Source organism: Microtus ochrogaster (assembly GCF_000317375.1).
Source record: "Microtus ochrogaster isolate Prairie Vole_2 chromosome 14 unlocalized genomic scaffold, MicOch1.0 chr14_random_2, whole genome shotgun sequence".
NCBI lineage: Eukaryota > Metazoa > Chordata > Mammalia > Rodentia > Cricetidae > Microtus > Microtus ochrogaster.
Genome location: NW_004949097.1, coordinates 15,597,930 through 15,612,766, shown reverse-complemented (window position 1 = coordinate 15,612,766; position 14,837 = coordinate 15,597,930). Strand labels below are relative to the sequence as shown.

General features: G+C 40.8%; 1 protein-coding gene across 3 annotated transcripts in view; it reads left to right on the top strand.

Moving 5' to 3' along the window:
- The window catches only part of Dennd5b (DENN domain containing 5B), a 120,127-nt gene that overhangs the window by 26,477 nt on the left and 78,813 nt on the right, over nucleotides 1-14,837 (top strand). For 2 of the 3 annotated variants that reach the window (XM_005364627.2, XM_005364628.2), the window contains 2 exons: nucleotides 541-650; nucleotides 7,683-8,349. In XM_005364627.2, the coding sequence (XP_005364684.1) occupies nucleotides 541-650; nucleotides 7,683-8,349 (777 nt within the window). The remainder of the gene's footprint in view (nucleotides 1-540; nucleotides 651-7,682; nucleotides 8,350-14,837) is intronic. The other variant, XM_026787881.1, reaches the window with a different exon arrangement.

Genomic DNA, 14,837 nt, shown 5'->3' with positions numbered 1-14,837 from the left:
CACCATGTGGTTGCTGGGAATTGAACTCAGGACCTTTGGAAGAGCAGGCAATGCTCTTAACCTCTGAGCCATCTCTCCAGCCCCCTATTTTTTAAATTTTTATTTACTATTTCCTTTTTGAGCTTTTAAGACAAAGTCTTACCATGTAACCTTGACTAGCCTGGGATTTTCACTATATAGAATTTACAGAGATCCACCTGCCTCTGCCTCTTGAGTGCAGACTTTTTATTGATAGTTCCTCAGTTGACAATAGTTTTAAAATAAGGTTGTTAAGTATAATCAGTAAATGTTTTAAAAAATATACATGTATATTAGCCAGGCACAGTACCACATACCTTTAATCCCAGTACTGAGCAGAGGCAGGGAGATTTCTGAGTCTGAGGCCATCCTGCTCTATAGAGCAAGTTTTGGGACAGTCAGGGCTATACAGAGACACTCTGTCTTGGAAAAAAAAATAATTTTATAATATAGCAAATATTTTTTAAATTATTTTGTTTTTTAAGTTCCAGTTATTCATTGATTATTAATTATTTGTTGTAGGCGAAAATTTTGACCAGAGTCCTTTGAGAAGAACGTTCAAATCGAAAGTTCTGGCCCATTATCCTCAGAGCATAGAATGGAACCCTTTTGATCAAGATGCAGTGAACATGGTATAGTTTTTTTTCTTTTTTTCTTCTATTTGTTTAGCATTCCTTTTATCTGAATAGAATATAAATGGCAAATGTCTGTATTATTTAATACAATTAATCCTTTAAATTCTGTGAAAATAGTAATTTTAAGATTTTATTTTTTAATATACATGTCTACTTTTTGTGTGCTACATGTGTATGAGTGTCCACAGAGGCCAGACGAGGGCATCAGACCTGCTGGAGCCGGAGCTAGAGGGTCAGTTCAGGTCCTCTGGAAGAATACCAAATGCTCTTTCTCTGCACAGACCCCCAGAAATATAATACTATCTGTCTTTTACAGATGGGGAAACTGAGTCTCAGAGAAGATACTTTCTCAGGTTTTCCACAGCAGTTCTCACAGTATATTGCTTGTTAGGAATACAGAACCTCAAGTCCATTTCATTTCCTACTGTTAAGCTTTTTGGGGTTTGTATTAATACATAGATGCTTGGGAAACAGCGATGAACCACTCTGCTTCAGGGAAGGAGCACAGTGTTTCCATATATCAAGGAATAATGTGTGGTGGGTTTGTATTGTCATTTTTCACAGGCATCATGAAGATGGAAAGGAACTTTTACACTGTGTATATGTCCATGGGCTCGGTTATGCCCGTGGAAATGGAAGACAACTAGGAAGAGTCAGTTCTCCCTTTCTGCCATGTATGTCCTGGTGACCAAACTCAGTTGTCAGGTTCAGTCATAAGTATCTTTTTACCCACTGAGCCATCTTACCAACAATATTTTTTTTCTTCAGTAGGCAGGATTTCACTGTAGCCCGGACAGCCTTGTGATTTTGGCAGTCTTTCTGCCTCAGCCTCTCAGGTGCTGTGCTGGTAAGAAACTTAGATGCATCATTTAAACAGATTCAATGCAATACCCAGCAAAATCCCAGCAAAATTCTTCAAAGACCTCAAAAGAAGGGTACTCAACTTCACATGGAAAAACAAAAAACCCAGGATAGCCAAAACAATCCTGTACAATAAAAGAACTTCTGGAGGCATCACAGTCCCTGACTACAAACTCTACTACAGAGTTACAGTACTAAAAACAGTCTGGTATTGGCATAAGAACAGACAGGAGGACCAGTGGAACCGAGTAGAAGACCTGGATATTAATCCACACATCTTTGAACACTTGATCTTTGATAAAGAAGCAAAAAATATCAAATGGAAAAAAAGAAAGCATATTTAACAAGTAGTGCTGGCATAACTGGATATCAGCATGTAGAAGGATGAACTTAGACCCATATCTATCACCATGCCCAAAACTCAAGTCCAGATGGATCAAAGACCTCAACATAAAGCCAGCCACACTGAACCTTATAGAAGAGAAAGTGGGAAGTACACTTGAATGCATTGGCACAGGGAACCACTTCCTAAGTATAACCCCAGCATCACAGTGAGAGAAACAATTAATAAATGGGACCTCCTGAAACTGAAAAGCTTCTGTAAAAAAAAAATCTTTCTAATAAAAAGGATATGTAGTGTTAGAATTATAGAATTTGGAAAGGTGAATTGCTAAAACTCAAACCAAAAAATCTAATTTCAGCACTTGAGAAGTAGAGGCAGTAGGGTTCATTATCATCTACTCATTCGTTAAAATCCAGCCAGGACTACATAGAACTCTTTGAAAATACCACCCAACCAAATAAATAAATGGAAAAAAATAAATTCAATATAATTCTAGCCAAACTGCCCAGAAGGTGAGATAATTAAGGACCCTTGGTCGCTCATACTAGAACGCTATGGACAGTATTGTCCAATGTTTGGTTACAAGACACATCTTATTGTTAGTTGAAGAGGATATTATTGGTAAATAACAATATTGTTGGTTAACAAGAGACATAAGAGTCATGGTAAGCAAATTGTGATTATCTCTCAGGTTGTGTGAGAGATATGTCTTTGTTCCTGGTAATTTATGTAATTCATCATATTTTCCATTTCACGATTCCCAGAATTAGAAATACAAATTTTGCCTTTTTAGTTTGTAGAAAAGCATTTAAGAAAAATTCTTACATCTGTTATCTGTGTCATAGGAAGTCTTTCTTCACTTGAATATAACTTTTGGCAAGCTTTCCTTGTAAATGTTTGAATGTGTGCTCAAGAAAGCTACAAACCCTTAACTGAATAGCTGGCCACTTTTCAAAAAAATTGTGAGCTTTGATTCTCTGATTTGGATGGTAGGAAAGCTGTCAATAAACTTAAGTCTTAGCCTGCATGGTGACATAACCTTAGCACGTGGAAGATAGAGGCCGAAGGATCAGGAATTCAAGTTCATTCTTGGCTGGCTACATAGAAGGTTCATGACCAGACTGGAATACATGAGACCCTATCAACAAAACAAAACCAATAATTAAAAACAACAAAAAACATGAAAACAAAAAAAAAAATCAAATTTGACCTTTTTAAAAGCAGTGACTTTGCCTGTCACTGCATTTCCACACTGTCCACTTGATATGAAAGGGGAAGCTCAGGGGAGCTACAGACATGTCTGCGCAATTAAGAGCGCTTGTTGCTCTTACAGAGGACCTGGGTTTACTTTTTCGCACCCAGTGTACCAGCTCACAGCTGTCTGTAACTCCAGTTCCAGGGAACCTGGCACTCTCTTTAGGCTTTCTGAGGTACCAAGCAGGTACATTGTAGTAATAGGAGCGGCGGGCTGCGTCCCGGAACCCGGCCGCCCACATGGCTAGCTCTACCCGAAATAATTACACGGACACTGCGTTCATTTAATCACCGCTTGGCCCTTTAGCTCTAGCCCTTACTGGCTAATTCTGATATCCCGATCAACCCATCTCTAATAATCTGTGAGCACCGGTCTTAGTGAGCACCGGTCTTACCGGGAGTGTATCTTCCCAGGAGCGGGGAGCATGGCGTCTCTCTGAGGCATCTGCTCCCGAGAGCAGAGCTGTGGAGTCTGACCTCACTTCCTCTTCCTCCCAGCATTCTGCTCTGTTTACTCCTCCCTCCTGTTTTAACCTATCAGGGCAAGCAGCTTCTTTATTTAATTAACCAATGACCTTCCTCCATCAGTACATGGTGGGCATACATATATAAAAACAAAACACTTAAAATAAAAATAAATAAATCCTTTTTAAAAAGATGCAGAGAGCCAGGCATGATAGCAGGCCTTTACTTGTAGCCCCTGGGGAGGTAGCGCTAGGAGGGTCAGTAAGTCAAGACCATTGTTGGCCACATAACAAGTCTGACCACGTAAGCTATGTTTTACAAACAGTAAATATGTAAGCAAGCAAGATAATTGGCATAGGAATCTATGATTGGGGTAGATTTGTCAGACTGCACTCCCGTTGGAATGGTTCACAGACCAGAGGGTTATCCGGTGAAGACATCCTCACAGGTCTGTCTCCTAGGCTGGGCACGAAGCTTAGTCTCCATCTGATCGGCCAGCAGCCTGACAGCTTCAAGTCAGGCAGCTTTTGTTGTTGTTTTAATTTATGAAAAACTTTTATTCAGTTTCAAATTAAAATTATAAAAACCTATCAGCTTATTTTAGAAAATGGAACACATGCCTAATTTCTTCCAAAGGAATAAAGTATTTTACCTTCTCCCAACTATTTATGAGGATATTAACAATCTTTTTAGTTTTTAACCCCATGTTTCAAGAACACTTACAAAAAATTGTTTTGGTAATATTGTCTCAGCTGGACAGTGGTGGCCCATGCCTTTCATCCCAGTACTTGGGAGGCAGAGGCAGGCAGATCTCTGTGAGTTCGAGGCCAGCCTGGTCTATAAGAGCTAGTTCCAGGACAGGTGCCAAAGCTACAGAGAAACCCTGTCTCAAAAGAGTAAAAAAACAAAATTATTTTGATAATGTCTCAACAAAAAGTCTCTCCATTTATAATGCTGACAAACTGACTAGTACAAAAAAATTATATACAGTGTATTTTTAGCTGCTAATGTGTCTTGGTAGAGTTCAGGTGGTGCTGGGGAAGGGAAAAGGTGTTTGCCTTCCATTCCTGTGTCCATGCAGCACGCAGTGAATAAAGGTGCTCCAGCCTGTGCTCGGGTGCTGAGAACTCCCCTTTGCTGGGCTCTCGTTACCCTTCAGAATACTTCTAATTGTCCATGTAATTAGCTTTCCACAACCTTACATAGCTGTCATCTCCTGAAGATGCTAGCACTGTTCCTGTTATGTTCTGCCAGACCTGAGAATTATGATCACCAAACTGAGCCACAATCTGGATTTAAATTATGTTGGACCACCAGAAGTAAGTTCTTTCCTCACAAGTTTTAATGTGAAAATTCTTATATCTTTAGTTGCTATTGCCAGAATGTGGAAAGGTCTTTCCAAATTTGGAGCAAATACAATATCATGAACAGGATCAATGATGGTCATAAGAGTTTCAGCTTGCATTACTCATGGTGTTTTAGCTGTAGTAAAAACTCTGATCCGGGCAGGGATGGCGCACGCCTGTAATCCTAGCAATCAGGAGGCAGAGGCAGGTGCATCTCTGAGTTTGAGGCCAGCTTGGTCTACAAATCGAGTTTCAAGACAGACAGATCTGTTACACAGAGAAACCTAGTCTTGTAAAACCAAAACCAAACTGAAATAAAACCCAAAAAACAAAAGAAAACCCCCACACCTCAGCCATTGCATGGACTGGACTACCACTTCCCACAGCTGTCTGGAGGGGTGAGTGCAGTAGCTGTCACTCGGCAGAGCGCGGGCCGAGATCCACAACATCTGGTGTCTCGCATCTTCTTACCACACCATCTGCTGGACAGGTTGCTGAAGTCAGACCCATATGCGTGGGAGCATATGGAGCTGAAGTCAGACCCATATGCGTGTATCAGTTGTCACTGCTGTTGAATTTTATTATAGGGATTGAACAAAATTTAACTGTTTATTCTTACTCAGTCATGTTAGAACAAAGCCACCCCAAGCCTCTGTGTGTTTCACACTGTATGGTGAAATTGAGTCAGTGAGACAGATTTGGTTGTCCAGAGATTCAAATAGTTATCTGACTCTGTAGGAGAAGTATAATCTGTCGCAAAATGAACCTTATTTAGGTCTTTTAAAATCTCTGTTATGAATAATTGAAAATACGTTGTTTTATCCTTCCGTTTTAGTAAATAAAAAGGTTTCATTTTCAAAGTTTATTTTTCTAGGATAAAGCATCATATTTGTTCAAAAAGCAGAAGCGATGTCAGCATCTGCAGGGCCCTTCAACCAGAAACACATCTTTTTAGAGATTTCCACTCACAAAAACCTAGAATCCTTGTCTTTGTCCCTAGAAGAAGTTTCATGATTGGCCTATATGGAGCAGAGTTGGAATATATTAAAAGATTTTTTTACATAGAGATACTTAGGGAAAGAGTAAAATAGATCCAGTTTTCAAGGGAGAATCACACTTACTGTCTTTAAAATAGCCACTGTGTCTGGGGTGTGATGATGTACCCCTTTAATCCTAGCATTCAGCAGGCAGAAGCAGAACCAAGCAGATCTCTGTGAGTTTGAGGCCAGCCTGGTCTACATAGAGAACAGAATTCTAGGACAACCACAGCTACATAGTGAGTCTCTGTGTGCCCCCCCCAAAGTAAAAATAAAGACAAATGTACATTATTGGTATCGTATGAAGTTGTAGCTCAAAGAGTTGCCAGAGAACTAACTTAAAAGTGAGGTCACAGAGTGAGAGCTATGGTAAACTTGGGTAGATTACAGCTTGAGAAAGAAAACCACCCCAGGCCACAGGACTGCAGAGGAGATAATGTTTCAAATGATTCTGTGTACACGGATGATGTGCAGTATATGTACATCTGGTACCAATGGAGGCCAGAAGAGGGCTTAGGATCGCCTGGAACCAGAGTGAGCAGATGGTTGTAATCTATCGTGTGGGTAATGGAAATCAAATTCTGGTCTTCTAAAAGAGTAACCCAGTGCTCTTAAATGCTGAGCTATCACTCGAGCCCCATACGCTGGATTTCTTATTTTTCACTTAACAGATTCTTCAGACTCTGGAGCATGGGGACTCCTTTCTTTTCTAATGTCTTCTTAATTTTTTGTCCTGCATAGGATAACTGTTGTTTTATTTTTTTCACTAATCAAAACAGCCTTCACCTTTTCCCCCTGAAACTCTGTCATAATCACTTTAAAAATAGTAAAAGTTGGGCATGATGGCACACATCTTTAATCCCAGTACTCAGGAGGCAGAGGTAGATGGGTCTGAGTTCCAGGCTACACTGGGAGTCCACGCCAGCCAGGATTGTACAGACTCTGTCTCAGAAATTGTTTGTAAAGTATCCCAGCGTGTTCTGTCTTCAAGTCTTGTTCAAGATCAGGGCGCCTTTTTTTTTTTTTTTCTGAGTTACTTAATCCAAATCAAAGATCTCATTCTCTTTTAAAATTTAAAAGATATTTTACATATATTTAGTGTGAGGTTTTGTGTGCATAATGTGTCTGTCTGTCTGTCTGTGGAAGTCAGGAGACAGCTTTCTCCCCCCCACCACGTGGGCTCTGGTGGTAGAACTCAAGCTTGACAACGACCTTGACTTTTCCTGCTGAGCGGTCTCTCTGACTTTCATCTTCTCCTTAATAAAGCGACCTTGACTTTTCCTGCTGAGCAGTCTCTGACTCTCATCTCCTTCTTAATAAAGCCCTCTTTGTGTAATACCCACACCGTGAATATTTTTTCCACGTATGTTTACATCTATTTTTAAAATACATTTTTTTGTTTGTGTGTGTGCACGCATGTAGAGGTCAGAGGGCAACTTGTAGACGTCAGTTCTCTTTTTACTGTGTGTGTCCCAGGAGTTGAACCAGGGCTGAGACTTGCAGATGGAGATAGCACCTTAGCTGCTCGTCTATTTCTTTTGAGACTATTTTATCTACGTGTAAGTGAAGAACTTACACTATGATTCTAATTTGAAGCTGTCGCTAAAGTTAAATCTGGGTTAGACTAACCCTTCTTTATATTCTGTTAAAAAGAAAATAATTTCCTTTTTTCTGTTTTGAAGTGATGCATGTACTGCGCTCTGATGGTCCCCTGTCTCCACAGCTGTGCATGCCCAAAGGGCTGTCTTTCAGAACACAAGCGGACAATAAGGAGCCCCAGTTCCACTCGTTCATCATCACCCGCGAAGATGGTTCTCGCACCTACGGCTTTGTTCTCACTTTTTATGAAGAAGTCACAAGTAAGCAGATCTGCACAGCGATGCAGACGCTGTACCAGATGCACAATGCCGAGCAGCACGGCAGTGTGTACGCTTCCTCCTCCTGCAGCATGGACTCGCTGGCAAGCAGTATTGATGAGGGAGACGCAACCTCTCTTTTGAAACTCCAGCGATACAACTCTTACGACATCAACAGAGACACCTTGTATGTTTCAAAAAGTATTTGCTTGATCACACCTCTGCCTTTCATGCAAGCCTGCAAGAAATTCCTCCTCCAACTTTACAAGGCTGTTACCTCTCAGCAGCCACCACCCTTGCCCCTTGAGAGCTACATCCATAATATTCTCTATGAGGTACCCCTTCCACCTCCTGGGAGGTCACTGAAGTTTTATGGTGTTTATGAGCCTGTCATCTGCCAGAGGCCTGGGCCCAATGAACTCCCTCTTTCTGACTACCCTCTCCGAGAGGCCTTTGAGCTCCTGGGATTAGAGAACCTCGTTCAAGTGTTTACCTGTGTCCTTCTAGAGATGCAGATCCTTCTGTACTCACAAGGTAGGTGTCCTTGGCACTTTGTTTTCTAAAAGCAAGTACTTATACCTGTGCTACCCTATTTCATTGTGGATTCAATTAATGACCTAAAGTCTCTTCTGTTTTGCATAAAGAGAATAGGCTTGGGTGAGATGAGAAACTATTTTGTTTCTATTTGAAGTGACAGTGACTGCAGAGATAAACAGGAAGGAATCGAAATTGTTGTGTTGACCTATTTGGGTGTATTTATTTGTTTATATTTTTAAATGAAAACAACTCTTTACCCACAACGTATAATCATTAGATACATTGAAACCTGTTACTCGCAGTGACTAACGGACTTTTTTTTATTTTTTGAGGCAGGGTTTCTCTGTGTAACAGCCCTGACTGTCCTGGATAGCTCTTGTAGACCAGGCTGGCCTTGAACTCACAGAGATCCTCCTGCCTCTGCCTTCTTGCACCACCACCACCACCACCCAGTTTGGACTCTGTTTCTTTATTTACAAATTGACAAAGTTTTACATGGAAATTCAGGTGGCATTTGAAAGTAATAAATATAATGTTTACTCTGCAACTTCCTGAGGCAGATAACTTTGGACATTTGCCTGTAGGAACATTTTATGAGTGAGAAAGAGATGTGCAGGTAGGAAACAGATTGCCTCCCCAGACCTAGCAACAGATCTGCTAGAATTGTGTGTAATTGTGTTTTTAACCTCCAAGTCCCAGACGGTATTATCTTTATTGTATCTTTTATTCAGTGTCTCCCAACACAGATTTAGTTAAGATACGAACAAGTTGAATTTTGTTTCACTAGTATCTGACTAGTGAATGACTGATTCTGAGCCTAGACTAGGATACCTGTTTCCATCTGAACATGAATTTACAGAAGCAGAGATGTTATGTCATAAAGCTACTGAATGGTTGGAAACTGTAAACTAGCCATGTGCACTGTTGAGACTTTGGAAAATATGGCACAGATATCTGGATTAGCATTTTGCTACTTTGTATTTAGGCTGGCAGAATTGTGGAACAGGCTCCCACTGTTGCTGTCATGTTTATTTTTTTCACTTTCTTTTTTTATTTTTCTATTTTAAATTATAAGTGAAACTGAGCCAAGCAGGCTATATTTATGCTTCTCCATCTTGTGTGTGTGTTGACACTGTTTTGTGTTGACAGCACTTCATGAGGTTTCTCAGTTTACCGTACGTAATGGTTTTTGATAATGTGTTCAGTGTTGTGCTTTGTTATCAGGGAGTGCTCCAATGGCTCATCTGAGTCCTTTATGTTTGCCCTCTTTCTTAGTGCTCACCATTACCTGTTACTCTTTTCCCTAAAGAGAGTTGCGCAATGCCAGCTCTCAGTGAGGGTTTGGGGATTAGAATGTTTAAATGATGGAGAAATGGCTCAGTGGTTAAGAGCTGGACTCTTGCTGCCCCTGCAGCTGACCTGGGTTGATTCTGAGCACTCACATTGCAGCTCACAACAGCCTGTAACTCCAGTCAGGGGATCTAAGACCTTTTGATCTCCAAGGACATCAGGCACACGTGCGAACACTCAAGCAAAGCACTCATACACCTAAAAAAAAAATAACCTTTTTAAAACGTTTAACCAGTATTGGTTTTAGAAGTCATAAATGCCTTGGTTTCAAATCTCTGCTCTGTCCCTTATTAAACTATAGGCCCTGTGGGTCACTGACTTAATTTTCAGAAGTCTTGGTCCCCCATATCTCCTGGATGTTTTGCCACCCACACCTGATTAATTGCAGAGGTTAAATGAGAAGACCCACCTAGAATTCTTAGACCATATGTGATGCTCCTTTTATCCAGGGGGAAATGAGGCCCAGGGGGGATAATTAGCACAAGTAAGCAATGGGATAGTCCAATGTAGGCTTCCCTCCACCTGTCCTGACAACTAAACCACATTGGTAACTGTACTGGGCCTACACATAACCTCCCTACGTCTCAATACTTACCTTTAAATTACTTGCTCATTCTTCAACTATATGGTAAATGTATCATACTAAATAGTTGTAAAATATGAAACAAAAGCTTTGTGTAGATACAATTTTGGTGGTTTTTAACATTGATAATGTCTCTCCCCTTAGAGAAAGACACTAAAATGAACACATTTTAAAAGGAGTCTTTATGTTGATTTGCCCTCTGGTGCCCTTTTTCCCCTCTGTGATTCTGTGTAAGGGGTTTAAGTATATTTGCCACTTCATTCCTTACATATTGATAAATATATGCCATACGGTTTAAAGGTGCTTAAGAACCAGACAGTTACCATGGAAACCCATGACTAAGTAGATGGATTTCAGTGATGAAAGTGTTCATTAAACTGACTTGAAATTTTAATCCACAATTTATTTAGACGGATTCAGTCTGTTATCTAGAGAGTAATTCTGTCACAATCTTTTTTCAATGGCTATAAATTTTTTGTAGAGAATGCACCCAGGAAGTCAAGACTGTTTCCTAGTACCTCATATCAGAAGAGTGTCTGGAGGTTACATGAAGCCAGACATGATCCTCTTTTCAAAAGAACAGTGGAAATATAAAAGATGGAGAATTTAAACACCAGTGTCTGACTTTTTGTATCAATAATTAAAGCCTCCAGAACACTTCTGGGTCTTGCTTGCGTACTCCTTTGGTTCTTCACAGAGGAAATAAGCAGTTACTGCCACCTACACCAACTCTTGTTCCTGTTCCCGTGCCTCTGCGGGGCTCCTCTGCCATCCCATAGTACTCTTCTCTGTCACTAGTTGTTGGAAAGCAGAAGCTACTTGGAGATTTTTTTAGAATGTTGGAAGTCTTCATTGTATATTGCAGTCATGCCAAAGTAGACTGCACTTGCTGGTTATACCCTATTAATCATAAAAACAAACCAAATATTTTGATAGAAAGAAGCTATGTTTCCATGACCTTGATGCAAAAAGCAATATAATTTAACCGACTAATAGTTTAGTATTACTAGATTTGGGGGTTGGGGTGAGGAGTTGCCTTGAACATGTTAGGCAAGTGTTTTACCAGTGAGCACATCTCCATGTGCTATTTTATGTTAAATTTACCATAGTGTTTTTAGAATTGTTTCTCTTTTTGTTTGTTTTGTTGTTGTTGTTTTTCCAGACAGGGTTTCCTCTATGTAACAGCCCTAACTGTCCTGGAACTATGTAGACCAGGCTGGCCTCAAATTCTGCCTCTGCCTCCGAAGAAGTGTTGGGATTAAAGGTGTGAGCCATTCACTGAATGGCTTTTTTTTTTTTTTGAGATAAGAGTCTCTTGTTTCTTTTTGTGGCCCTGGCTGGCTTTGAGCTCGCTGTGTATCTCTGAGGATAACCTTGAACTCCTAATTCTCATTTCTCCACCTCCCAAGTGGGGTTACAAGCGTGTTTTACCACGTCTAGCTCTATTTGTGTTGTTTTTAAAGCGGTAAGGAAGATTTTATTCAAGCCAATAATGTTTGTTTATTATTGTTGGAGCCCACAAGACTGCACAGTGAACGCACACCTGACAGACCAATAGACGGATCCACGGGAAGTGTGTACGCACACGTCTACTACATACACGTCCACATGGATCAAAATGGGATTCATTCCCAGAACAGCTCAGCAGTGTAACCTCTGCACTGGAAGTGGAATGCTCTTGCTCTACTCCTCCACACCAGGAGGCCTTGGAAGGAAGGAATTCATTCACTTTTTGTTCTAGCAGACAAATTTACATAGAATCATCCCTTAAAATTGCCTGCTCACAGACTACACAGAAATTTCTATAGAAGACAGGCACTGAGCAGGAAGGCGGCATGCCCCACCTTTGCTAACAAACAAATCTTGGCGTCCCCAAAGCTGGTTATCAGAAGAGATTAGATGAGGAGAAAGGGTGAACCCAGGATTCAGGGATGGTTTGGGACGTCAGGTACTTCCCCTTGGATGCTGGCTCTTCCCTGAGCCGGGTCACCCGCTCTGAAGTACTACTTTGTCATAGTGTCATTGTCCTTGCCTATGGAATTTTCCAACTACAGCTATAAAAACTAGAAACCTCATGGGATCAGTTCTTCCTCTTACTCTTTATTCTTCTTCTCCTCCCTTACTTTCCTTCTTCCCCTTCTTCTCCACGCTCTTTCACTTCACCTTCTCCCCTCGCATGATAAAGAACACGCAGAGGTAACAAACCTGAGTTCATCTGTTTTACCCTCAGATCCTTGCCTGCCACAGACATCTAATTCCGAGCCCTGAGGGGTACTGAGGCTGGTACTCAAGGCCCCCCAATAGCCAATTGTGATAGATGTATGGGACTACCCTATGCAAGCAAGGAAGCCTTTAATAGTCTGATTTTACACTGCCCATCTATCTGACATATGACAGTGAAAGACCCCCAGTGCTAGGGAGACTCTCACTCAAGTCTCGGGATAACACGACCCCCCCAGTAACTCACGAGAGACCGTCCTTGCTGCAATCACACGAGGCTTTAATCGATGAGATGAGACGGGAACCAGTGCACTGGGGCCGAGACTCATAACCCACGCAGGGGAAGAGTTCGACCCCGAGTGACCGGGAGAACCAATTTTTAAGGTAAGAAACCACAGCCCAGTGATCCGGAATTGGCAGGGAGTTTGTCGCAGAAAATTCCGAAAACACCAGTGAAGATTACAAGGGGGGCAACCCCCTGCCTCTCAGGACCACTCCCAACGTCATAATCAGCTAGTTCTTAAAACACATTACAATGACAATCACAAGGGGGAAACTCCCTGTTTCTCAAGATTATTCTCAAGATTACAACCTAACTTTATCTTCGGCTAGTTCCTGAAACACAGTCACTAACCGGCTAATCCTAGATTTTTGATTCTTCTCTTCCTGCTTGGATTTTTGGCTATTTTCTTCCTGCTGGTGGGGGGGGGTGTCTGGATTTATCCAGGTCTTTCAACAGAGTCCTGCCTGAGTCAGTAAACATCTTTACCATAGCGTCTGCTCCTTTATCACTGCTTGAGAAACAGCGTGTGATTTATTCAGTCCACTGAGCTGATTGGTTTTTAGTTCCTCGGTTGTCGTAGTGACCTCCTAAAGTGACGTGTGTGTGTGTGTGTGTGTGTGTGTGTGTGTGTGTGTGTGTGTGTTCATTGGCTTTGGAGCTGCCATTCATAAACCAAGTAGCCTTTTTCCTTTTTTTTTTTTCTTTTTTTGCCTGTTGAGAGGTGTTGTGTCCCAGTGACAGTGGAACCTGGCAGATCCTCACACGTTTCCAGCCAGCCCTAAAGGAAAAGAGATGCCCTGTGTTGTATGAATCTCTTTGCACTCCAGTGTTAAAGAAATTCAGTATAAACTATTTCCATTTATTTCATTGTGCAACTTTCTCTTCAGAGAGTCTTTCTGATCTTACAAGATACCGTGAATATTTCAAGTTTGAAGATCATTTGATGTACTAAAGTCGTGGGTACTATTTGGCTTAATATCTAATTGCAAGCTCATAGTTGCTCTTCAAATGGAAAATCTGCAGTCCTTTGCCCCTGCAGTAGTTACTAGGAAATAAAGATATTTAACATGACTCCATAGCTGCTTCACGAATTTGCCTGCACTCCAGCTTCTGGCTTACATTGTTTATTCATTCCCATTTAGCATGTCTAATTGGTATGACTTGAAAAGTGAATTTATATAATTTCTGTACATGCTACATAGAGAAAGTGGTTCCATAAAGCATACATGTAAATCCTGTTTAAATATTCTGATTCACTTTAGACTTCAACTTTAATTCCATCAACCCTAACTTTTTGTTTGTTTGATTTTTTTTTTTTAAGACAGGATTTCTCTGTGTAGCCCTGCTTGCCCTGTAATTCACTACGTAGATAGACTGACCTTGAACTCAAAGATACATCTGCTTCTGCCTCCTGAGTGCTGGGATTAAAGGCATGAACCACCACTAGCCAGTGTAACCCTAACATTTTAAATGCCTATCATACTAATTATAGCCATTGTTAACAGATTTTGGTACCTTAGTATATGAGACATCTCTGTAAAGTTGTTCCAGAAGACTCTTTTTTTCTACCGCTGACCATTTATATGAATCTGTGCATTAGGTTTTAGGCCTCTTATAAGGGACGATGCCAAGGGACACTAGTCCTTTTGTCTATCCCGAATATGGATTATGGCCCAAACAGGCTGTAGTTTGTTTTTAATTTTTACTATTTTTTTTTTAGTTTATGTGTATGGGTGTTTTCTGTGTGTATCTATATGCACTGCATGTGTGCAGTGTTCACAAAGACTAGAAGAGGGCGTCAGATCTTTTGGAACTGGAGTTACAGGCAGTGTGAGCCACCATGTAATGATAGGAATCAAGAAGAGTAGCCAGTCACAGAGCTGTATCTCCAGCCCCATACTTCATGTTTCTTGTTGAAAACTTTGGCTTCCAGCACTTTAAATTTCTCTAAACCAAGACAAAAAAAGAAGAAAACTGAACGAATCTTTTTTTTTTTTTAATATTTATTTATTTATTTATTATGTATACAATGTTCGGTCTGTGTGTATG